Source organism: Schistocerca cancellata, chromosome 5 (genome assembly GCF_023864275.1).
Source record: "Schistocerca cancellata isolate TAMUIC-IGC-003103 chromosome 5, iqSchCanc2.1, whole genome shotgun sequence".
Lineage (NCBI taxonomy): Eukaryota > Metazoa > Arthropoda > Insecta > Orthoptera > Acrididae > Schistocerca > Schistocerca cancellata.
In genome coordinates, this window is record NC_064630.1 from 396,411,633 (window position 1) to 396,436,888 (window position 25,256).

At 44.9% G+C, this 25,256-nt stretch overlaps 1 protein-coding gene across 2 annotated transcripts in view; it reads right to left on the reverse strand.

Moving 5' to 3' along the window:
* Positions 1-25,256, reverse strand: part of LOC126188941 (ETS-like protein pointed) — a 798,299-nt gene that overhangs the window by 435,742 nt on the left and 337,301 nt on the right. The window contains exon 4 of one of the 2 annotated variants that reach the window (XM_049930684.1): positions 23,783-23,836. The exons of the other annotated variant lie outside the window; for it this stretch is intronic. Coding sequence (XP_049786641.1) covers positions 23,783-23,836 — 54 coding nt within the window. The remainder of the gene's footprint in view (positions 1-23,782; positions 23,837-25,256) is intronic. 2 annotated transcript variants of the gene reach the window in all.

The following is a 25,256-nucleotide window of genomic DNA, read 5'->3' on the forward strand; positions in this document are numbered from 1 at the left end:
GGACATCACACACACCCATGCCCGAGGCAGGATTCGAACCTGCGACCGTAGCAGCAGCGCGGCTCCGGACTGGAGCGCCTAGAACCGCACAGCCACCGCGGCCGGCTCGGTGTGGTAGTCGTGTCACCTCTGTGGTGGAGCTGGTGTATTCGCAGCGTATTTCAGGAGAAGGGAGTAGTGATACTTCGCGATAAACCAAGTTGTAGCTTATAGCACGGAAAATTGAGATATTCCAAAATGTCTTTTCCGTACGCGAGTGGGGGAGGGAGGGGTGTGAATTTCGGGTTGAGCTCTTGACACATCCCCAACGTCCAGTAAGAAGGTCATGCTGTGCCATCTACAAAGGAAGGACTGCAAAGTCCCACTTTGCAACCATAGTTCATTGCCTGGAACAGGCTTTGCGTGTTCCGTGTAACGGTACTGCAGTTAACGATATGTTAGATAGTCATCGCATAATGTCTTTAAAGTAGAGAGAAAAGTTTTATTGCTAACTGAGAAGAAATAAAAAATACAGCTTTCTAAAATAAATTCCATGCGTGAACCAAATTCATTCCCTATTTACGAACTTCAGGCTATCAGCAAAAGTAAAGTTTGACTATGGAAATACTTCGATATAGTTAAACTGTAGCCTGCAGTTTGAGTTTTTCTGCAGCGAAAGTTTTTTTTTTTCTTCCTTGCCGCGTCATGTGTAAGGCGATCCTTGGGAAGCGTGTCGCGAAACGAGGGTTGTGTCAAATACGAAACTTAGATCAGATCTGCGACATCATGCATACTGCGAGAACTTACCGTGGTGGCGGGAAGAGCTGTATGCATCTTAACAGCAAGCGTTTCCACCTGCAAGGCGCGTTAGTAGTTCTGTTAAGTGCACATTTAACGAAGGGAAAAGCCTGCAACGAGCACATCGCAAAAAAAGGCCGACTGTTCCGTGGTGAGCAATATACTGTACGAAATTGGCCGGGAAGGAGAGGCAACGCGGACAAGTCTAACTGGTGTGGAAGGTGAAAAGTGTTACTGCGTTTTCCTGACTAATCTGTATTCTTTCACGTTATTCTCCGTACATTACGTCATCACTGTGGACGCCCTTTGTGCACGATGGGTGGCACAGCAGTTTTCAGAGAAAACACACACACACACACACACACACACACACACACAAAAGACAGCGACGACTAATATGGAACACTGCGCACTTCGGCGAAAACAAATGACGTGCATGCTGTGCCAAACCAGCTGCCACCAGCGCAGCGACCAATTTGTGCCGCAGGGTAATGGAAGTATTTCGTTACGTGACGTTACTAGCGCGGTGCCAATGCCTGCCGCACCAGCGTTGGCACCAATATCGTGAGACGTCTCTCCAAAGCCACAACAAACGGTTGGAACAATTTCCTGTTAATTTAGACTCGACGTTTAATGTAAACTCAGAGCAATAGTTAAGGAGCTCGTTACAGTGGACTCTTACACGGAATCAGACTCTTGCTCGTGTCTACTCGCTCATTCACCTACGGTGCTGTTGTGTGTTTTGGTTACAGGGCTGGGATAATGGAAGGCGATGTTGAGTAGCCAGCCAACGAGTGCGTCCCGTGAGTACCCTGTTTACAAAACAGGCCGCCTGGGGGCGGAGCAGGTGCGCTTTAATTAAATTATTCATTAAAACAATACCTATATATAGCCAACGCGGGCTGTGAATGGTGCTTGCTAAGAATAGAATGGAACTCGCTATTTTAATAACACGGCAGATGAAAAAACGTAATTGCACTTCTGGCGCGACCGGACGGAGCTACGGCTCAGATCGCTGCGCTGCTGCCATCTGTTGGCTTCGCCCAACGTCGCGCGACTTCTGCAGCGGAACGAAGCAGATGGAGGTTCTTTTAATCAAACCTCCGACTACTCAGCTGCAATGGTTGGATGTTCTGTGTGTCTACCAAATCAAGCTGAATAGAGAGATGTGTTTGATGTATGGCGAAAGAAATATTTCGCATACCACAGTTTGGGAAACATTTGAGGAAAGGGGAATGGTAAAACTTTCTAGCGTGCAGGTCTTATTTTCGTCACACGTTGTGCTGACTTCAAGGAAAACATTCCGCAGAGCTCTGAAAGACTTCATTAAATGTTTTCGCAATTGTGAATAAGGACGACCACCAGTTGTAGAATGGAATGACAATGAAAATTTGTGCCGGAACGGGACTCTAAACCGGATTTTCCGATTATCGCGAGCGGTCGCCTTACCATTTGGCTATCCGTGCACGACTCACGCCAGACCCCAACTTCCACGTGTCGTCAGCCATGCGCCTAGGACTTCTACTCTTATTTCCATCGTGTATATTCCCGTGCAGGTCAGATGTTATACTTTAAAGACTCTTGCCCGGTATCCGCAGATATATATGATACTGCAGTGCCCGTGTTAATCTGAATTACGGTGCATGCATGTCCGAACGAACTTTGCATTGTGATCAGAATAACACAAGCACTACAATATCGTATTTATCTGCCGATACCAGACAAGAGACTTCAGTACAACGTCTGACCTGCACGAGAATATACGTAATGGATGGAAGAGTAGAGGTCGTAGACGCATGACTGACGACGTAGGGAAGTTTGGGTCTGACCATGAGTCGTGCACAGATAGTCAAATGGTAAGGCATCCGCTCGTGATAAGGGGGAAATCCGGTTTCGAGTCCAGTTCCGGCACCAATTTTCATTGTCATTCCATTCTATGCTGACGATTGTCCTTATCCGCAACTACGAAAACATTTAATGTATTTCATAATGCCTGTAGTCGCAGTAGTGCCTGTTCCTTTGGACATGCTTCTTTGCACCCTGATTAGAATAACACAGGCACTGGAATATCGTACTGGAGGACTTCTGTCGGTGCGGTAACTTGACCGAAGAACTCCAGTCTTTCAGCCTTCTGTAACACCACCGCCACGTCTTTCCCTCACATTTTAAATAAACCAATGATCATACTAAAACCAAACGCATGACTGCTGTCACTTATCTCTTGCTATGGACCCTTCTTCATATTCTGTTGAATTTTCCAACAAAATACTGCTTAACTCAAAGAGTAAAACTAAGCACATGGCACCTGACTTGTAGCAATTTGCTCTGTCTTCTCTATTCATCGTTGCATAAACAATGAATAGTTATCAGAACACACACACACCCACGCCCACACTATGTCATCTTGACAGTTTTGTCTTCGTAAAGGCAGGTGCCACGAAATTCAAACATTTTGCTCTGGAAAGTGGAAATAATTTTCTGCATGTTGTTGTGGTCTTGTAAGCGTATGCTCAAATCACCAATACACAATACCACGGTCGCGCCCCACCTCGAGGCAGTCACTTCAAATGCTTCGCTGCCACCACCACCACCACAAGTCGTGCTAATTGCTGAGCGTCGTGATCCCATGAACCAAGCGTCTCCATCCCGAACGGTTACCACTTTCTCTTAGAGCCTGCTGAAGACGACGATCAGAGATCATCTTGACATGATGCATTCACCAGTTCGCTGCTCTTCCACTCAGTCTCTTGCCCTTGATTTTCCGTTCCATGATTATTTTCTCTGGGTTTTCTCTCTCTCTCTCTCATAATATGGCCAAAGAACTTGTGAATCTTTTGGGTGACACGAGAAGAAAGGAGATTAGAGATAGTGAGTTGCCTAATAATGGACACATTTGCTGTTCTTTCACACCGTTTTATGCGCAGCACACTGTGGCAGCACCAAAGTTCAAATGCTAGGACGCGCAGCATCTGTGCCCTGAAGGGTTCATGTTCGCAACTATAAAAGAAGAACGAAAACTCGAGTGCTGATGTGTTCCTATTGCTCTGTTCTGCCAGATCCTGGTGAGCTCCTTCACAGCCACTCGCCCTAGAGTGATCCGTGTTCTTATCTCATCTTCACTGGTTCCATCTTCACTGCTAGGTGAAAGAATACACAACTTCCGTTTCCTTTAATCGATCTGTGAGTTGAACCGATGCTCCTCTATCGATTATTGATCTGAAATTGAGATCCAGTCCACACTATAGACTAATGTCCTTCACTTTTGTTAGTAGCTCAGCAAGTTCATCTTCGATGCTGATTAAAAGCACTGTGTCATCAGCAAATCAGAGAATTCTACTACCATTGAGATGCCTTTAGTCCAAACAAAGAGCTTTCATAATGACAAGTTCTGCATAGATGTTCTACAGTTGAGGGGGATAGAACACAACCAGACGCGCCAGCACATGTCTTCACAACTGTGAGGTGATTGTTGTATAGACTTCTGGTGTGCTGTAAAATGTGGTGGGGCACAGAACTTTGCAAGCACCTGCCACAACTTTTCCCAGACAAGGCTGTCCTATAGCTAAGGAAGCAGCTAAAGACAGGAACACAGAACTGGCGATTTCTCGAATATTTGTGTTATGTAGAGTATCTGTTCACGAGTTCCTTTTCCTTGAACAAAACCTGGTTGTTCTGTGCATATTTGAGGCTGAATGCATGGATGCGAACACTGGTTCAAGATGTGGAGCAAAAGTTAGCTTGCATGGAATATGAGAACAATAGTTCAGTAGCTGGAGTAATTTGTGTGTGACACTTTCTTTTGAAGTGAGGTGAACAGAAACTTCCGGTCTTCTGACCGCTCTCCAGTTCCCCATATTATTGTGCACGTTGAACGCAGCTCATCAACATCTTCCTGCTCATTTCCTCGATCATCTCATCAAAGATACTATCTAGACCAGGGGATTTAAAATTCTTCAGATGTTGAACTGGGTTCTATATTTCGCTGTAGGTTCCAGTGTAAGTTGCTCAAATGGTTCAAATGGCTCTGAGCACTATGCGACTTAACTTCTGAGGTCATCAGTCGCCTAGAACTTAGAACTAATTAAACCTAACTAACCTAAGGACATCACACACATCCATGCCCGAGGCAGGATTCGAACCTGCGACCGTAGCGGTCACGCGGTTCCAGACTGAAGCGCCTTTAACCGCACGGCCACACCGGCCGGCGTAAGTTGCTCAACTGCTTGGCTGTCCATTCTGTTGTTATTCCCAGAATACAACTTTTCAAAGAACTGTTTGCACGTCGCAACAGCCTCTTCCTCGTAGTGTGTGTAATTATCATCAGCGGTCTATCTGAGGAGAAGCTGACACAATCAAAGTAGATAATAATGTGAGATGTACATAAGTAACTTCTCTACAGTTTCTTGGAGTAAGGACGTACGATATCGTAGACGTTAAGCTTGGTGGAAACCGAAACAAGGTTATTTGTCGATGCTTCCTAACTTTTCGCAACAATCCATGGCTACAAAAACTCATTGCTAAAGCGCCTAAGTCACTCATACGCTCAAACATATCCTACCCCGATAAATGACACAGATGCTACTATAATAGGGACTACTTCAGTGTCGAAAGAAGTCCATAGCAATGGGTTTGGGGGAAACATTATTATGTCAGATTTATCGGAGTGTAATAAGAGGCTTGGTAATTCAGTCTTGAAATTAAAATCTTTGCTGGAGCACACATATTAGAAAGGCAATCTACACTGAGCAGCTGTCACTGCACTACAATAATAAAGCATCATGGGATTCTAGTAATGTGAAGGCGTACGGGAATCATAAGGGAGGGGGGGGGAGGTACTTGCGCAAATTGTTTAAGCGCTATATACATCGTCAATTACGCAGAGGTATAGGTTGAATTTTCTGTGGTCTACAGTTTGTGTCATTGTCAACAGTTCCGGAAAACGACTGAACGGAGACATCCAAAGAAAAGTCTGTCGGTCATAGTAGAGACAAGGGGGAGGATCCGCACTGCGTTAAAGGTGGGCATTATGGGTACTAAAAGGTCTTGCCAAAGGTAATCTACTGCATCATTCACTTAAGATCGCCCGTCTGATCATAGAGTCCACAAAGGCCCCTGTAGACAGCTGCGTAACAGCTGGTAGGCCCATGATCTGGAGCCCTTTTTCGAAAGGGTGGAAGGTGTCTGCTCACCGATTACAGGAGTGATAGGCCTGGTGCGACAGTTTGTTTTGACTTGTTGCCATATGCGAAGGTTTCTTGGGCAATATACAGGGGAGAAGGTGAGGTTCTCTGGCCTCATGTCTTCCGAAACAATGAACTTCGCTCTGTACGTCAGATTGGGACGTCACACTCGGCAATGCCATTGCAGCTTTTCGACAGAAATGTGTTTGGTACCAGGGTGATTCCTACATCTCATCCATAGCGACACCACATCGTACAACTCTTCGTCGCAGTACCCCACAGAAGTGTGACAGGACCACTCCTTGTTCCCTCGATCTGACGGAAAGGGTGAGCGACAATCTGCGACTGTTTGATGATGACGCTGTAGTGTGCGGTGAAGTATCGTTGTTGATTGACTGTATGAGGGTACAGTAGGAGGTACACAAGCTCTATATGGTGTAATTAATGACATTGTTCTAAATGCAGAAAAAATGGAATGAAATGGTACTGATGGCCAGGAGTCGCCACCTAGGAAAGTTCGACTGCCGAGTTGACGCCACGTGGGGCGACTTCCGTGTGGATGATGGCGAAATGATGATGATGATGACAGCACAACATCCACACCCCGAGAGGAGAAAATCTCAGACTCAGACAGGAATCGAACGCGGGCCTGCTGCATGGCAGCCAGACACGCTGACACTTAGCTAAGGGAGCAGAAAAATGGAAGCAAATGCAGATGATTACGAAAAAGTTCCTGTACTGTTCGAATACAGTTTTAGTGCTGTGCTACCGACACAGTTACATCGATTAAATATATCAAGGTGTAACGTTGCAAAACCACTTGTCATGAAGTGACAACGTGAGCTCGGTTGTAGGTTGCGAATTGTGGCTTCGGTTGATAAAGAGAATTCTAGGAGTCATACTTCATTTACAAATGAGATCATATACAGAACATTTGTGCGACCCATTCTTGACTACTGGTTGAGTGGTTTCAATCCCCACCATATCGGATTAAACGAAGACATCGAAGCAATTCAAACATGCGCTTCGAAATTGCTTCCAGTATGTTCGAACAACATGCCGATATTACGGAATGCTCTTTTCGCGGAACACAAGAAAGTTTAGATAGTTGACATTTGCGACAGACTGCAAAGCGATTCTTCTGCCATCAACGAACATATCGCGTAAGGACTGTGAAGACAGGGTAAGACAAGTAACGGCTTGATTTCCCTCGTTCCATTTCCAAGTAGAACAGGAAAGGGAATGACTAGCAGTGGTACAAGGTAACATCTGGCACGCTCCGTATGGTGGCTTGCGGGAGTGTACGTAGGTGCAGAAGAAGCAACGTAAAGTGAAACGGACAGATAACAAATAAATAAAGGATGTAGCCGGTAAATACGCGAGATGTTACCGACGAGTCACTTGACGGTAAGCAGATAAGCCGGCTAGGGCGCGGCGGACGCGCATGGAAGACAAGTCAGTCTGATGGATGGACGTGGCTGCCGTCACATGTGCCAAAGTCGATTAAGAAGATTACGCCGAAGGGACCTGACAACTGCACAGCCGCGGACGCGAGCGAAACAGCGCCGGGCAAGTACCCAGGAAGCGCGATAAGTGGCTAACAGCGAAGGGGAGTGGTGTGTGAGTCAGAGGCAGCGGCGGTGCACGAACCCGGGACCGCGGCGGGCGCAGGTGAACGACCGCCGGCACGGCGCGGCGCAGCGCAGCGCAGCCGCCGCGCCGGACGTCCATTAGAGTAACGGGCGGCGCTCAGGACGGCTTTATGAATGAACGGGCCGGGCCGAGCTGCGGGGTCACATTTCCGTGGTGCAGCTCCAGCCAGACCAGAGCAGGCCAGGCCGGGCGGGATGGGGGAGCGGGGACCAGCCGGGGCTCCGAGAGCGGCCGCAAAAAACCCGGCCCGCCGGCGGCGCTTTGCGTAACAGCCAGGCCGGGCCCGGCCGGATGCTGCCGGCGCGGCGCCAGCCAAAACACCGGCTACCTGCTGGACCCCGCCCGCACCTCTTTGTCTCGCGGAAGCCAAACACGCTGCCGCCGTAACCACGACCTGCTGTCCACAGGTACTACTTCCGTAACAGCTAAAATTATTTTTCTTCTAATTCGAGAATATCCCCAATAAACTAAACACAGCCCTCTAGCTATCGAAACGACAGTTCCTTTCAACAAGGTAATAAGTGAAGGTATTAGTAACCAACGCCATACCGATTCGACTGATCGATGATGCCGTCAACTTGACGGGTACAAGAGTCTCGAGATACGATCGATGATGGCGTAACGAAGAATATGAACACATTACCCAAACAACAGCTGAAAAACTAAGCGGGCCTCCACGGGAGTATGGATGTCTTTTTTAACGCCTTCGTACACATTAAAAACTTTAAAATGGGAGTCCAGGGACTTTCAACAGACACGTAAATATAACTGCAACATATTAAAAACAAAACGATTTTCATGGTACTAACAACCAAACTATGACTTTTCAAATACAACAAACTTCGTGCTATGCTACATATCAGTCTGTAACCACAACCACCATTAAACAAAAATAAAATGAAATAAATACACAGACTACAATTACACTGACGAAAAAAAACCGCAACACAAAAAAAAATTTAGAGTAATGAAATTTCGGGAATTCATTTGGCTAGGTAACATACATTAATATGTGATTTTTGAATGTGAATCATGTAAGGGCGAGATAAACCATTCCAAATGTGAGATGCTAGTACATAATCGGTGCAACCGCCAGAAAATTAATTGCAAGCATGCAAAGGTGCATGCATTATGCTTTACAGGTGCCGGGTGTCAATTTTTAGGGTGGACTTCCATGACTGTTTCGCTCTGTCGCTCGATACAGGACGGATGACGCTGGAATGGTTGTCCGATGACGTCCCGTATGTGCTCGATTGGTGACAAATCTGGCGATCGAGCAGGCCAAGGCAGTATGTCGACACACTGTAGAGCATGTTTGTTTACAAAGCGGTATGTTGAATAGCTTTATCCTGTTGGAAAACTCCCCCTGCAATGCTGCTCATTAATGGCAGCTCAACAGGTCGAATCACATGATTGACGTACCAATTTGCAGTTACTGTGCGTTGGATACTCACGACAGTGCTCCTGCTGTCTTAGGATATCACAGCCCAGACTACAACTCCAGGTGTAGGTCCACTATGTCTAGCACGCAGTCTGGTTGGTTGCAGATTCCCATTTGCACCGAGGTAGAACCATATTTTATCAAAAAACATACCAGATCTCCCAACCTACCCTCCAATGAACTCTCGCTTGACACCACCGAAGTGGCAAATGGCGATGGTCATTCAAACTCGGTGAAGTGTTGATAATGGCGCCTATGTCGCCTTAAAGGCATTTTGGACTAAGATCAAGTCACCACGTCTAATCTCAAAGGTAACTAACGCTCACGACCGTTACAGCGTGTATTTAAAGCAAACCTCATTTTCATCCTCACAGTCGAGCTACCAACGCCACTCTTATGCTACTGGCGCGAAATCTGAACAGACATCATCTTTCATTAGTGTGGAAAAACAACTTATGTCGCACAGCTCCTCCTTGGTGTTGCGATTTTTTTCCGTCTGTGTATATACTTACAGTGATGCCAATGATCAATGCAGAATGTCAGTATTGCAATGTAAGTATATGTCATCTTAATTGACGTGTATATTTCTTAAATCCAACAAGATCCTAGTCATCTATTCCTTAATGGGTCTCTTACTTCAGTATCCTAGAGACGTCTGGTGAACAACACGATGCAACCTACCATCCGGAAGAAGTAAACATTTTGTAAATGAAACACACGAACGACATCCACAACACACAAACGAAAATTTTTCATAGTCCATCTCCTTCAATATACGACTTAAAAGTTTCCAGAATTTACCGGTGCCTCGTCTTGTTCAAGGAGAATAATACTGTGTCAGGACAGTAAACGATAGTGACATGCTGCGGGTCATTAACGAGCAGTAGGAAATAGGTTCCCTCGACCTGAGCCCATAGGGCGAACACCCCTTCGACTGTTTCTGCTTCGTTCCACACAGACTTAGGAGCAGCTGAATTAAACGCACCCACCTACCAGCGTGTAGCAATGGGTTTCGACCTGAAGATGACTGGCAAAGCTTTGTAGTATAGACTCCCTAAGATGATGAATGCTTTGTTGGAGATACTATGTCCACTAGCGCACAACCTTCACCCACAACGCAAGAAGAATTTCCGGAGCAACGTCTAATATACACACATATCGCCGATAGCTTCTCATCTGTTGTCAACAGGGTTCTGATCAAGTGGTCGAAGGACGAGAGGGAGACTAAGGAGAGCGGCGGGTCTCTAGAGACAACCACCATCCCTGGTATGTTCCTCAAACCGTTCTGAAATGGACAGTGTTGAAAGTGCAGGTCGCCTGCAGGATGCTGCATAGCCGAACAAAAAGACACACATCTACCTGTATACCTCGCTAGCTATTTTATGGTGTGTAGTTGAGGGTACTTTGAGTATAACTGTCAGTTAGCAATTTTCCTGTTCCATCCACGAATGGTCAGTAGGAAGAACTGCTGGTAATCTGTCGTCTCAACTACAATCTCTCTAATTTTACTTTCATAGTCTTTTCGCTAGGTAAATATAGGAGAAATAAATATATATTCACGACTCTTCTAGGAACGTACGTTCTCGGAATTTTGACGGTAACTCACATAATGATGCACAACGCCTCTCTCTTAACGTCTGCTACTGCAGTTGCTGAGCATCACCGTGAGGATTTCGCAGTTACTAAAAAAATAAACAACCTGTAACGAGACGCGCTGTTGTTCTTTGGATCAGCTCTATTCGTTCTCGATCCTATCTGGTACGGATCCCAGACTGACGAGCAATATTCAGGCATTGGTCGAGCGAGTGTTTTGTAAGTTATCTCCTTCGTGAGTCGATTATACTTCCCGAGGATTGTTCCAATGCATACCAGTCCAGCATTGCCCTTACCTGCAATTAGTTTAATGTGGACATTCCACTCTAAATTGCTGAGTATGTATACTCCTTGATATTTAATGGATGTGACTGCTTCCAATGGTTATTCTGCAATCGTTTAACCAAACAAGAATAGGACTTCCTGTCTATTTATACGTAATGTGTTACATTTGTTGATGTTGAGGGATAACTGCCATCCCTGAACCAAGTATCTAACATCTGCACATCTTCCTTCCAGCATTCCGCTGCAGTTCGATAGCGTTGCGAGTTCTCTGTGTACAACAGCAGTTCTCTGTGTACAACAGCAACATTCGTGAAAATCCTAGTCATCCAGAAGCTCATTTATATACATTTTGTGAACGGTACTGCTTCCATAACACTCCACTGGGGTACGACCGGATTGACTTACGTCTGAGAGTTTCTCTCCTTTGAGAATGACATGCTGTGTTCGGTTTGCAAGGAACTCTTCAGTCCAGTCACAAGGATGGTCTGATATTCCGTGCGCTCTTATTCACAAAGTGGCAGTGTGGAACCGTATGGACCGCCTTCTGCAAGTCAGAAACGTGGCATTAACCTTGGCGCTGGTATGTCTGCTGTTTTCTGGGTCTCGTGTTAGAGTAGAGCGTCCTGGCTTGTTTTCGGAATCCATGAAGATTCCTATAGGGAAGATTTTCGGTCTCAAGAAATGTCACTTTCCAAAATTCTACTAAGTACTGTCAGCAACATAAGCCTATCGTTTTGTGCATCTGTTCGACAATCTTTCTTGAAAATGATAATGACCGCACTTCTTCGAATCACTAGGAACGCTTTGCTCCTCCACCGACCTATGGTACACTGCTACAAGAAGAGAAGCATACTCACCCACATACTCGATGTAGAATCGTATAGGTATTCCATCAGACGTAATAGCCTTTCATCTGTTTCGGATCTTTCTGCATCTCTCGGTGCTGACAGACGAATGCAGATGTATCAGGGCCTGCGTTTCATGCCATGTGAACATTCCCCACACGACAATACCTGTACCATGGAGACCTATTGGCAAGCTAGATGCATTGACTCAATCGATTTTCAGTGTAGTCGCACCCTGGTAATAAATGTGTACTGCGCCTAGTCAGGCCGAGACATCTTTTTCCACATGTTGGCACCTCCAATGGCGGTGTTACAGCGTTCATATTACCTATGTCCTGTGATGTGCGTAACCAGAAATGCACAGTTGGGGCGATCGCTTCAGTACGTCATATGGAGGTGGTGGTTCAGAGTAACATAGCAGGGTATTGATTGATTGATTGATTGTTACTGTTGTTGTTGTTGTCGGCTCCAGAGTTATATTGGTGAGTGACTTGCTGCATTGTGTCGTGCCATTCCGCAGGTCCGGTCGACGGCGAACCCTGTCAACAGAACGGTGTTGACAGCAGCTGTTTAATCTTCTAGTACGACCTTTAGACTATACCACGAGGAAACCCCAGTGCTTGCACGGATTCAAAGTTATCCCACGCATCGGGGAGTTATGATCTGGTAGCGATGGCGCATGTTCCATCCTGCGCACGACTTATGTCGCGCCGAAATCTAGTACAAGGTCTGCCGATATCCCTAGCATCACGTGACACGCCGAATATTCCCAATCGCCGAGGAGCGTCCCCCCTCCCCCTCCCTCCAACCCCCCCGCCGACAACTCTTAACTCTCGTCCCCAACCAAAATTGGTCTGTCTAAATAGCCATCTTTCATTGATGACCACCTTACTTTTCGGTATAGCAGTGGTTAATTAAACGAAAGACAAAACAGTGAAACAAAATGAGCTTATGTTAGTCTGGAAACGGATGTATACTTTGTTCTAATGAAGTCCAATGGAAGTCCACTACTCCAAAAGTAGTACCTTTTTATATGAACGGTTATTATCAAAGTTACAAGATTCCTCAGTTCCTAAAATATAATCGTAAGTCCTCTCCAAACTATATGTTTTGTCAATTTGGAGTTTTTCAGTAGATAATGTCAGTGGTTGTGTCTAAGCGAATGCTCCACAATATCCTTTCTTCCAGAAGTGCTAGTTCCGGAGGTACCTCCGGCAAAGTCTGGAAAATAGCAGAGGGAGAACGGCCGGAAGTGAAGATGTAAGGGTGGATAGCGAGTCGGGGCTGTATAGTTCAGTCGATGCAGCTTTTGACGTGAAAGGCAGAAGTCCCGGGTTTCAGTCACAGCCTGTGACACTGTTTGAAGATAATACCGCACCGAGAGGAACTGCACTCCAGCAGAGGAGCGCGGCACAACGCCGACCTATTTAGTACGCCGCATGTGAATTGCAGTGTCGCGAGAATACGTAGCAAATTTTATATGTAGGTCGTTCAGCAACCTCAGAGTAAAATGGATGAAAATAACGGGGATGTGATAATACTTTCTTTGTTACGTGAGGATGAAGACTATAAATTTGTGTGTGTGAACGTCGGTGACCTTGGAAAGGAAAGTGATGCGAGGATTTAGTAACAAACTGGAAACACAGACCTTGAACATACCAGAGCCAAAAGAATTACCAGGCACGAGAGCTGGATTCGTGTGAATATTTTAATTAAAAACCTATTGATAGGACCTTACCCCTGGTATCAATCGGAAAAGTATACGATTACAGACTTAACAGAGCCCGAGGAGTTCCACAAAACGCTTTTGGGATACTGTGCCAAATGAACACGTAGAGAACTTGAATCTTGCCACATCTGTCTTGCATTATTTTCTAACCCATGATGTAGTGTTGTTAGACAATGACGAGACTGAAGATACACAATTAAGAGACCTTCCTCAAATAGGAGGCAATTTCGTAAATAATGCTATCCAGATACGGGATGGATTCAAAGATTATTTCAATTTCGCGTACGACAGTTTGGTCTGGAAAAACGACAAGGTAAAAATGAATGTCGTCGAAGAGAAAATAACTAGTAAAAATGTAATACTAAGCATGTACTCATAAAAAATGGAGACCTAATAGTCCTAAGTTATGCTTACTCCCATTTCCTTGCCAATTTCTTTCCAGTTGTTGCTTTTTCTGGTACTATTCATATAATGTTCATTTTGAAGGTCATAACTCTGGATATCCAGTTACATACAGTTAACTTTTCCTCGTCTAACGCCATTTTGGTAAACAAACTTTTGTTTCGCATGTCAAAACAATTAAGATTTGAATGACGTGCAGTGTCGCGTCACTTACCGTACTAGCGAAAACAGAAATACGCGACGCCGCACGAACCGCGCGGCCGCTACGGTCGCAGGTTCGAATCCTGCCTCGGGCATGGATGTGTGTGATGTCCTTAGGTTAGTTAGGTTTAATTAGTTCTAAGTTCTAGGGGACTGATGACCTTGGAAGTTAAGTCCCATAGTGCTCAGAGCCATTTTTTTTTGACGCCGCACGGGGTGTCACTGTCGGCCAGCTGGTCAATATTTTGCTTCGCAGTACTGCGCCGTGCAGTACGTTCTTCTCATACGATTTCATATAAACAGTACTCGGTCGCGTCGTGCCATGAGCCTGTGCTGCTGTCTTACCTACCAAGAACTTTCAGTGCTAACTCTGTTTGCAAGTATGAAAATTTGAAGGTAATAAAGGGAATAGACGTGAACCCTGAACTGAGATTTGTGGAACTCCTATTTGTACCACTGAACTTTACTTAACTCAATGCAAACAATGTTTCTGGTATGCGGGGCAACGCAACTTTTGGTGTAATTACACCTATCAGAAGAATGTCACAGGTTAGTTTTGTAGCTGTCAGAAAGCAGGGCCCAAAGGTAGCGGTGTTGTGTTGTGTGGTGTGGTGTGCACGCCTTCGCTCCTCAGCGGCTTGACGCAAAAACGCCTGGGGCAGCCGGGCTGCAGCGGCGAGTAAATCACATCTGGCTGGCCGATAGCGCGCCACAGTTCCTAACTCAGTCAGCGCCTCGCGCCGCCACGAAATACGCCGACAGGCGCCGGATAACGGCCTCTAGCGCCCACGGCCTACCCTCTTTTTTTCCGGTCCCTCCTGACACCGCTATCAGATCAGCCCCTGGTGGAATAGCTGTTAGAATGAAATGTGAAACCAGCCCGACGTGTGTTTTTCTCGGCAGTGGTAATTTGGACGCGGCCCGCCAGTACGTCACGCGTAATGACGTGTCCCCCGCCCTACAGACAAATAGAGGCACACCGCAGAGAGCCGGGGCCCCACTTGCGGTGGCGAGCAGCCCGTAATTAAAACATACGTCAGCTCTGCAGTTTTCCTGTAACTTATCGCGAAAACCGCACTTGTGTGTTCGCAAATCAGAGAACGTCTCTCAGTCAAAGTTTGTGAGGTGTTATACTTGGGACCGCAGGTCTCCGTGCGCTAAATAAATTTAACATTAGATCGTATGTCGCTTCTGACAACGGAATGTTCAACATTCTCTGTAACTTTCCAGCCCAACTAAATCGCAAGAGAATGTTTTTAACGTTCAAGATATTGGTCGAAGAACAGAGTAGTTGTAAAATCCAGAACATTGTTACTAAGAACCAAAACAAAATAAATACTTACCGAAAACTTTTTAGGATTAAAGCCTGTCTGATAAGGGCACTGAACACTTCAACCACGGAGCCGGCTGTACTTGTAAAATTCGCGTTTCTCGAATGTGTGTCTACTGCACTACTGCGACCGTAAAAATGTAAATTAAACAAAGCTACATCCGCGTCGTAACTGCTAGTGAAACCGAAGTGATATCTGCTGTTCGCCAGTCTCCAGTTCTTAATTTATATAAACGATGTAGGAGACAATACGATGAGACCTCTTAGGCTTTTTGCAGATCAAGCTGCCCTTTACCCTCCAGCGGCCCTTTACCCTCCAGCGAAGTCACTGGAAGGTCAAAACAAATAGCAAAATGATAAAAAGACGTTAAATTTTGGTTACACGTTAAATATTACAAGTTTACAGGTTGTCGATTCAACTAAATATCTAGGGATTACAATTACGAACCATCACTTAAAACTGTCGTGGAGAAGGAGATCAAGGATTATGTTTTATTGCCGGAGCACTTCGATCAGACAACAAATCTGCTTAAGAGACTGCCAACACCACGCTTACAATCAGTAAAATGGATAAATTAATGTTTACACTACGCTTGTCTGTCATCCCGAGTATTGCTGAGCGGTATGGCATATTTAAGTATTGACTGAGGACATTAAAGAAGGCCGAAGAATGGCAGCTTGTTTTACAAAAAAAATGGTTCAAATGGCTCTGAGCACTATGGGACTTAACTACTGAGGTCATCAGTCCCCTAGAACCGAGAACTACTTAAACCTAACTAACCAAAGGACATCACACACATCCATGCCCGAGGCAGGATTCGAACCTGCGACCGTAGCGGTCACGCGGATCCAAACTGACGCGCTTAGAACCGCACGGCCACACCGGCCGGCAGCTTGTTTTACAGTAAAATGTTTTAAATGTGTGTGAAATCTTATGGGACTTAACTGCTAAGTTCATCAGTTCCTAAGCTTACACACTAATTAACCTAAATTATCCTAAGGACAAACACACACACCCATGCCCGAGAGAGGACTCGAACCTCCGCCGGGACCAGCCGCACAGTTCACGACTGCAGGGCCTGAGACCGCTCGGCTAATCCCGCACGGCTGTTTTACAGTATCACGAAAGAAGGGGGAGAGCGACGATTATGGTAAGCTAGATGGGATGGCTGTCATTAAAACAAAGGCCGCTTTCCTTGCAGTGGGACCTTTTTACGGAATTTCAATGACCAACTTTCTCCTGCAGCTCCCAAAGGTATTTTGCCAACTAAATACCGAGAAATAACCATCGTAATAAAATATGAGAAATCAAAGCTGACACACAAGTTTCAGGTGTTCATTTTTCCCCACATTGTATCCGACAGCAGAACGGTCGAGAAAAAGTTTGAAAATAGCTCTGAGAACACAACGACAAACACATAAGTGTGAATTGCAGAGTAAGCGTGTAGGTGTAAATGGGAAGATAAATTTAGTTTTTGGAGAAGATTTTATTTTTTGCAAGAAAGTGGAAAAAACAGTTGTTAGTTTACAATGTTTCCTTTGCTAAGGGGATATACCAACAAAAATAACATACTATGCACGCTCCATGCTTTTTTAAATTTATCTTTCAATGCAGCGATCTTCTCTGAATAACAAGTGAAAACCGTTATTCAAATTCTCGCAATAAGAGGCAGGTGGTTTCAGACGGAAACGAACACAACGCAGAAGCGAGAACTTTACGCGAATGACAAATGACAATTTATCTTATATTCTCTAGCACTGCTGGCTTCCTAACAGTTTTGAAGAACATTGAGATATATCTAGCAGTTTTTACCCTACACGGTGAATAATAAATAACTCATGCACAACTAACGCGGCAACACTTAGCAGTCTCATTATTACATTTTATCACTACAAACATCTGTGTCATACATAACAACCCGGTACAAAACTTACAATGAGTGTAATTTTTTATCAACAACTCACGATAGCATTGATATACAATACGAACATTCTCTTTTCGAGTATCCTGAAAAGTCATAGAATACAAGGGCGCGCTGAAAAGTAATGCCTCCGAATTTTTATATGAGAATTCTTTAATGTTTTTTAAATAGAACAAACGCTATTAACATTCAACATATTTATTCTTCATGTCTAAGTATTTGGAGCCCTATATCGCTTGAGGGCTCCGAATTGTAGTGTGGAACATGGCGTTGTGTAAAGTAACTGTGTCGGTGCGTGAGAAACAGCGTGCTGTAATCGAGGTTCGTTTTTGAAGAGTTCGTCCACAGATGGAACTCCCTCTCCTTCAGCGTGACACGAGGGCTGCGACATCTGCAACAAACCGACGCTTTGGGTTGACTGTCATCGGCCATCCTCCATACAATCCCAACCTGGCCCCATCTGATTTTCACCTGTTTCCAAAATTTAAAGAACACACCTTCGATGACTTCACTACGATAACGATGAATCGGTGCAGGTAGAGGCGAAGTTGTGGCTCCGTCAACAAACTTAAACATTCTACAGTGACGGTATCAGCAAACTGATCTCTTGTTGGAAGATGTATGTTCGTCACCAGGATGACTACGTTGAGAAATAAATATGCAGACATGAAAAATAAAGATGTAAAATGTTAATAACGTTTGTTTTATTTAAAAAGCTCGAAGAGTTTTCACAAAAAAAAAATCGGAGGCATTTCTTTTCAGCGTTCCCTCGTCTCAAGTATTAGCAAGAACAGAATTGTTTTTTGTGCGAGACGACTAGCGCAGTAGTCGTTGGAATTAGTAATACGGCCGAACTTTTTTACTGTGCACATTTATATGTCGTCTGTGTCTAACAAAGTTAACTAACGCCACAGATAAAATATAAAAATAATTTCAAACAATACAATCAAAGTAGCTAAATGCTTCATTTATGTGCGACGACAGCCATTTTCGTCAAATTATGCAAGGTTTTACAACTTCGACCTTAAACAAGTGGGAAGTTACTCTCTGTCATAAAAGACTGACATCTTACAAGTAAGATGAGAAGGAAGTCATGGTATGATGATAGCTGCATAAATTGAAACAATTTTACATAGTGATATCTTCCACGGAAGCCGAGAACGAAGTCACGGTATGATGGTTGCTGCATTAGTTGTAAGGCTTTTACATCTTTTAGGGCTCATTATACTAAATTGTTTGTGAAATTACAATTGTTAGTAGCGTGCTGGAATAAAGTTAAACGCATTTGCTGAAATCGAGATTTACTGCAATTGGAAAAGACGTCATAACCAACATTATACCCGTTGAAGTACACGGCTGTGAAAGTTATCGCAATAAGCAAACATGGATCTGCAAAAATGATTTGAGTAGTTGCGAAGTTAAACTTCGCATGCGACGCTCATTGCAGAATTCGTTTGACTGTTTCGTCAATCGTATTCCGTTTGACTTTGTGCGACGTTTTATAACCCCCCCCCCCCCCCCATAACCCTCGACAAGTACATGAGATCTGCTTGGTCTTGGTGACGTATTTGTTAAGAGGAAACGCGAATGAACAACCACAGCTAAACCAACACAGGGGCAGCTTTAGAAGGGCTGAAATATCCCTAATGAATTTGTTACTCAGGTGACTAGTCCACGTTCGGAGTCATCGAGCTCTCCTGTGCTGTTACTGCTCCTCTACCGACAACACAATACTCGCCGCCTCTCGCGACGTCTAGCAGTCAGTCCGGATACTTTTGATCAGACAGTGTGCGGCAGCAGCGCCACGACACCACAGACAGAGCACGCCCCGCATGCGCAGGTGTGCGCCAGTGTGGCGGCGCAGAACGGGAGCTAGGCGCGGCCCGCGCGCTGGCCGCCCCAGGGTTTCCGGCGCCGCTAACGGCAGCGCTTCCTGCCGCAGAAACCGAGAGTTGCGCTGCTCTTGCTCACAGCACGCCACGCGACCGCGTCTCGGCTGCCAGCGCGCACTCATCCGAGTTTCCGTACGCTGCACAGGTCGTAGTTTTGTCACCCTACAGGCGCCTTCACTATGACGACTACAGTGAACAAGCCAGGACGTGGTGACGCACTTACTTCAAATCACGGCTTAACATCTCGTCAGTAGCCACTCAACAGCTGGCGGATAATAATCCCACATCCATGTTTCAGTTTGTCCTTTACTGATGGTTTATAGTCCCCCCCCCCCCCCCCCGTGAACTAAGCAAACGCCTCAAGATAGTATATTGTCTCGAAAAGCGGAGATCACCTGTGCGAGTCCCTCCTCATGCACTGGTAAAGCTAACAAGATTTGAAATATACAGTTAATAACAATAATAATAATAATGCAATGTAACATATACCGTACCGTACCGTACAGTTCAAAGGAAGTCACGGTTGATCAAGGTCTGCGTCACTTTCCATTTTTAACCAGACATAACGTCTGAGAAAGGAAAGAAATAATAATAATAGTGATAATGATACGGGATTCAATAGGGTGGTTATTAGTCCCTTTACCTTAACAATCAACGAACGATTAATGTACAGTCACTCGGGTCAATACTGCGACGATAGAAGATAAAATGACAAAAACAGTCCGCAGCTCGTGGTCGTGCGGTAGCGTTCTCGCTTCCCACGCCCGGGTTCGATTCCCGGCGGGGTCAGGGATTTTCTCTGCCTCGTGATGACTGGGTGTTGTGTGCTGTCATTAGGTTAGTTAGGTTTAAGTAGTTCTAAGTTCTAGGGGACTGATGAACATAGATGTTAAGTCCCATAGTGCTCAGAGCCATTTTTTTTTTGACAAAAACATAACGATGAACTATGAGTCTTGTTAGAAGAAGATATAGTAAATGTGAAGGTGAAGGTTGAGTAACGGAAGGAAGTGGGTGACAAAGGTTCTCCCCCCCCCCTCCCAATACGAATTGGAGAGAAATGTGTACCCCGTGACTCCCTCTTTCTGCCTCCTCCGTACCGATACCAGGAGAGGATACACAAAAACGAAATAAGTTACTCTGTGTATTATGGGTGATATGGACGAACAACATGTAGATAAGGATAGGTTTCAAATGAAAGGAGGTAAGATTTGGACTTTATGCCCGGCGGGTCCAGGTCGAACTGTATAGTAATTCCGTGAGTAAGAAGAAAACACTGAAGACCGCAGCCCCTCCGCCCCCTCACCCTTCAATCATCATTTTCTGGAGCAAAAGAAAATACCAAAAGCAGGGGGTTTCCCCTTCTCATCTCCACAAGTATGTTAGCTACTGCAGATAGTGTGTCCACAGAGAAATTAAAGACGTAAAAATGACTCTGTGTGTGTGTGTGTGTGTGTGTGTGTGTGTGTGTGTGTGTGTGTGTGTGTGTGTGTGTGAGAGAGAGAGAGAGAGAGAGAGAGAGAGAGAGAGAGAGAGCGCAGTGATTATGCGCAAGGAAGTCGTATGGCAAGTCGGCCAGGAAACGCCTTGGGGTAGATTCAGCCGCGTAATTGGGAAGGTTTCCCTTCCTCTCGCACATTGACACCTTCCCTTCGCAAATTGCTGGTGACTGTGACGAAAGCGTATGGCGCTCTTGTGTCGCATCTGTGTTACTGCTGAATGTGTGAAGGAAGGGCAGATAGTCTCGTCTGCTCCAATACGACCAAGGAGCTCCCGAGCTTAGCCTTTCCTTCCGATGCACGGATACAATCAACAGCGTCGGATGTCCTCATTCCACAATACTGCCGACAGGTCTGGAATTTAACCGAGGATACTGGCGCAATGTCTGATAAGCAGCACCTATACACCACCTATCCTCTCTTCACCAGCCACATACGGGCAATGATAATTCTTCCCTCCGCCAAGATTCCAATCTGCTACCTCCGAGTCAAATGGTTCAAATGTGTCTCAGCACTATCGGACTTATCATCTGAGGTCATCAGTCCCCTAGAACTTAGAACTACTTAAACCTAACTAACCTAAGGACATCACACACATCCATTCCCGAGGCAGGATTCGAATCTGTGACCGGAGCGGTAGCGCGGTTCCAGACCGAAGCGCCTAGAACCGCTCGGCCACACAGGCCGGCACCTCCGAGTCGATTAAAAGCATACTCTTCATTCACGTAACTCTCTGTGATACTACTAAAACCAATCCAGTCGAATCCCAAGATGACTGGCTCAGTGAGATCACGCACAGTTCTTCCCCCACCTTACAAAAACACGCTAATGCTTCATCTAGAATGACCTCAACATCAACGGGCTGATTCTTTCATGAAAGCACTTTGATGTGTAGTTCGAAACAGTGCTCATCGCAGACAGAATGCGGTCCCTGCATGGCTATCCTGGTAAAAGTCTGTCGGCGAACGACGCAACGGAAGATCAGCAATGAGTGACGTCAAGCAGATTGTACTCTTACGTCTTGTGTACGCGCCTCTTTTTAATTGTTCGGTTTCTCCTCTTCCGTAGTACACCAACATTCGTTCGCTTTGTACCAGACACTGAGAAAGTGCCGAATGCAACTCTCTCTCTCTCTCTCTCTCTCTCTCTCTCTCTGTCTCTTCTACCTACTTATTTATTTATGTATCTCGCAGGAAAATGTACATCAACTACTATTGTCTGCAGTGTATTAGGTATGGAGCGCTTGTAGAGGGCTGACAGTATACATCTTATTAGGAACATTCATCGGCTGTATCACCTGTATTAAATTACCGTCGCTGATACAACCTGGGGCTAATAAATCAAAATAATATTGCATTTGAATCTAGCGAGTGGCACTGCAGGCTGAGTGAAGAATGTTATGATTAAGGTTAATCCGAAACTCCGCTGCGCTTAACTACTACAGATCACAATAAGGTACTACCGTTTATGGATTAATTCTCACCTTATCCTCTTACTCCTTTCCCTTACCAGAAGTAATCCATGCTCAGTTAGCCACGGATCCGTCAAGGAAACATGTTTCAATACAAAATCAAACAGAAAAACAGGCAGGTGGAAAGAATATACAGTAGTGTCGTTTGCCGTATGTGGGGAATAAGGTACATGGCACACCCATGACAACGACAATCTAACGATACAAAACCGAGATTACATCTATTCTACGTGAATAACATTACGAACTAGTCAAAAGATTTTCAACCTATTTTAGATTCTTCAGTTCCAGTGCACTCAATAAAATACTATCTTTTAATCACTTAATGCAAATACAACACCATCACTGATGGAGCTCATTTTATTGACTAGCTTTGACAAGAAAATGAAGGCAAAATCAAATCTGCTCGTGCCCAAGTCATCAGCGTTGCGTTTCAGATGAATGTACGCAATAAAAGTTTTCCTTCAGTCTTCAGGAGTTTACCATATTTCTTGAACACGAGAACGTACTCGTAATTTGGTGCTCACAACCGAGTTTTTTTATCACCTACCTATAACAGTATGCTCTCGTATAACTACTGAAGTAAATTAATTCTAAACTGTTGCCAACATTCGTAATAGTGTGTCAGTATTATCTTATTTCTTTTCAACTCAGGTTGTACTACAGAAATCAAACTGAAAAATCATACTTTTTTATTTATCGTTGTACACCTAGCTGGATTTTCCTTAATATTCCTCATGTATACTAAACTGGTGTCTTGCAGTCACTTTTCACGGTGTTTCTTGAACATTTATTTATCCCATTGTATCCTGTCACTTAAAATTTAAACTCAGCTGTACTCATCCTTATACAGATTCTTACATAACTTATGCAATATTACCACCTACACGATACTACCTGTATCACCATCACTATTTCTACTATATTATTAATAATAATTAGAAAAAGTAATTACTTCTACCTTCTGTTTCCTTGAATAGTAGAGGTCCATAAAAAAATCAAGATTCGGTGTCAAGAAAGAGAGACTCGTTTTACCATCAAAAAAATGAATCGCTCTGTTTACCGGATAAAGGACTTGCTGAAGTTTTAAGTGCAGTATAGAGAGGTTCACTGAGACGTCGGCATGCGTTCGTATACGGCAACAGAGTTTGGAAACTCCTTGGGAGTGGGCAATAATCGCAATAATCTTTTTCCGTGAGACGACTTTGGAGGAATGTTGAGAAACTAGTAGTAGGAACTGGGGGGTGGGGACTTTGCCCTAGTGAACGGCGGAGAGCTCGCCAGCTGCGTCGCCCGTGGGCCGAATCGCCAGCGGAGCGCCATCGGCCGCAAGTGGTGCGGAACCCGCCCAAACTCCATTACGTTGCTAATTGCGTGTGGAGAGACGTGGAGGAGAGGGATAAAAAAAATGTCTCCGTCGCCGTCTGCGATATTGCGTTAGCCGCTGAGGACAGACAAACAGAATTACCAGTCGCGAGCAAACTTAATAAACGGGGCGCAGGGGTTAATTGTATTGCTCTTAAAAGCCCCCGGGAGGAGCCGTGGGCGCCCGAGCTTTTACCTACCTTTTAATTGTTGCACGCCACCGCTTTGGTAGGGGCCACGCCGCGAGTTCTCCCCTGCAACAAGCCAATCACAGAGGGCGTTAGAGCGCCACCGGCCAATGGCAGGCCGGGCAAGGGACACACACACAGACAGAGTATCCGGCGAGCGAAGAAAACACGTAGAGGGTGGAAGCGACCCACGAGACTCAAAGTCTGCTAACAAATTCATCGGTGATGACTCCTCGAATGGATGTCTTCCGTATCGCCTACTTCCCCATCACTCGGAGGAAAAATTTTTTTACTTTACGCACACAACCACTACGAAACTGTTCTCCAGAACGCTCCTTCCTTGCCATTTCCTCTGTTTCAATGTCACAGGAGTCAAAGTCAAAAATCCAGCCAAGAAAGAAAATACATAGCCATTTCGGATCAAAGAACCTCCATATACAGAACGTTACTTAATGATTAAAATGAAAAAAAAACACACTTTTAATACTTAACGATGCAGGGCCGTTATTAATGTATTAGAGTGCTCGAATGCATAGAGAAAAATCTGGGATATTTCAGTTAACGACAGGCTGGTCGTCTGGTTTTGTGAGATTCCAACATCTACATCCATGAGATTACTTCAGATCTCTATGTTCAGTGCATGGCCGGGAAAATCAATAATGCTACGAGTCGTTTCCTTTCTTATTACATTTATCTAGTTACAGAGTGGGTGGGAATAACACATTCTGTAAGCTTCGCTTTATACATCTATATTGGCCTTAGGTGAAGTACACAATCGAGGTTGCAGCATAGTTTCATAGACAATATGGATATTTAAAATTACACAGTAACCTTTTGAGAAAGTCCGTTGCCGTTCTTCCGACAATTCTCATTGAGCCGTGGCGGCTCGTTTCACCTCCCCCTATCGATAGCTTCTAACTGGCGTCTCAATAGGTGGCAGTGTAATCACTCTACCGTCAGTCGTAAATGCTGATTGACCAAACCTACCAGTAAGAAAGCTAGCAGCTGCCTCTTAATAGCTTCGATGTCTTCCTTTAATCAGACCCTACAGAGGTCGGAAATACTCTAGCAGTATTCGAGAATGGACACGCTCTCGTTTATGGAATCGCTAAGTTTTTCTAGAACTCCCCTAATCAACTGAAGGCAACAATTCGCCTTCCCTACAACCGATCTAAACTGCTCGTTCCATTTCATGTCCCTTTGCAAAGTTACTTCTAGATATTTAGTAGATGTAACTGTGTCTGCAGCACAGCTCTGCAACTATATTCGAACAGTACAGGATTGTTTTGCCTGCTCATCTGCAATACCTTACATTTTTCTACATTTTGAGCAAGCTATTCGTCACACGGAATAGATATTAACTCACCTTGCATCCTCCTACAGTTACTCAACGACGCAACTGCCATATCGCCGCTCAATATATCTGTCAGATAGTTTATGTATATAAAGAACAAGAGCAGTGCTATCAAACTTTGCTGGGACGCTC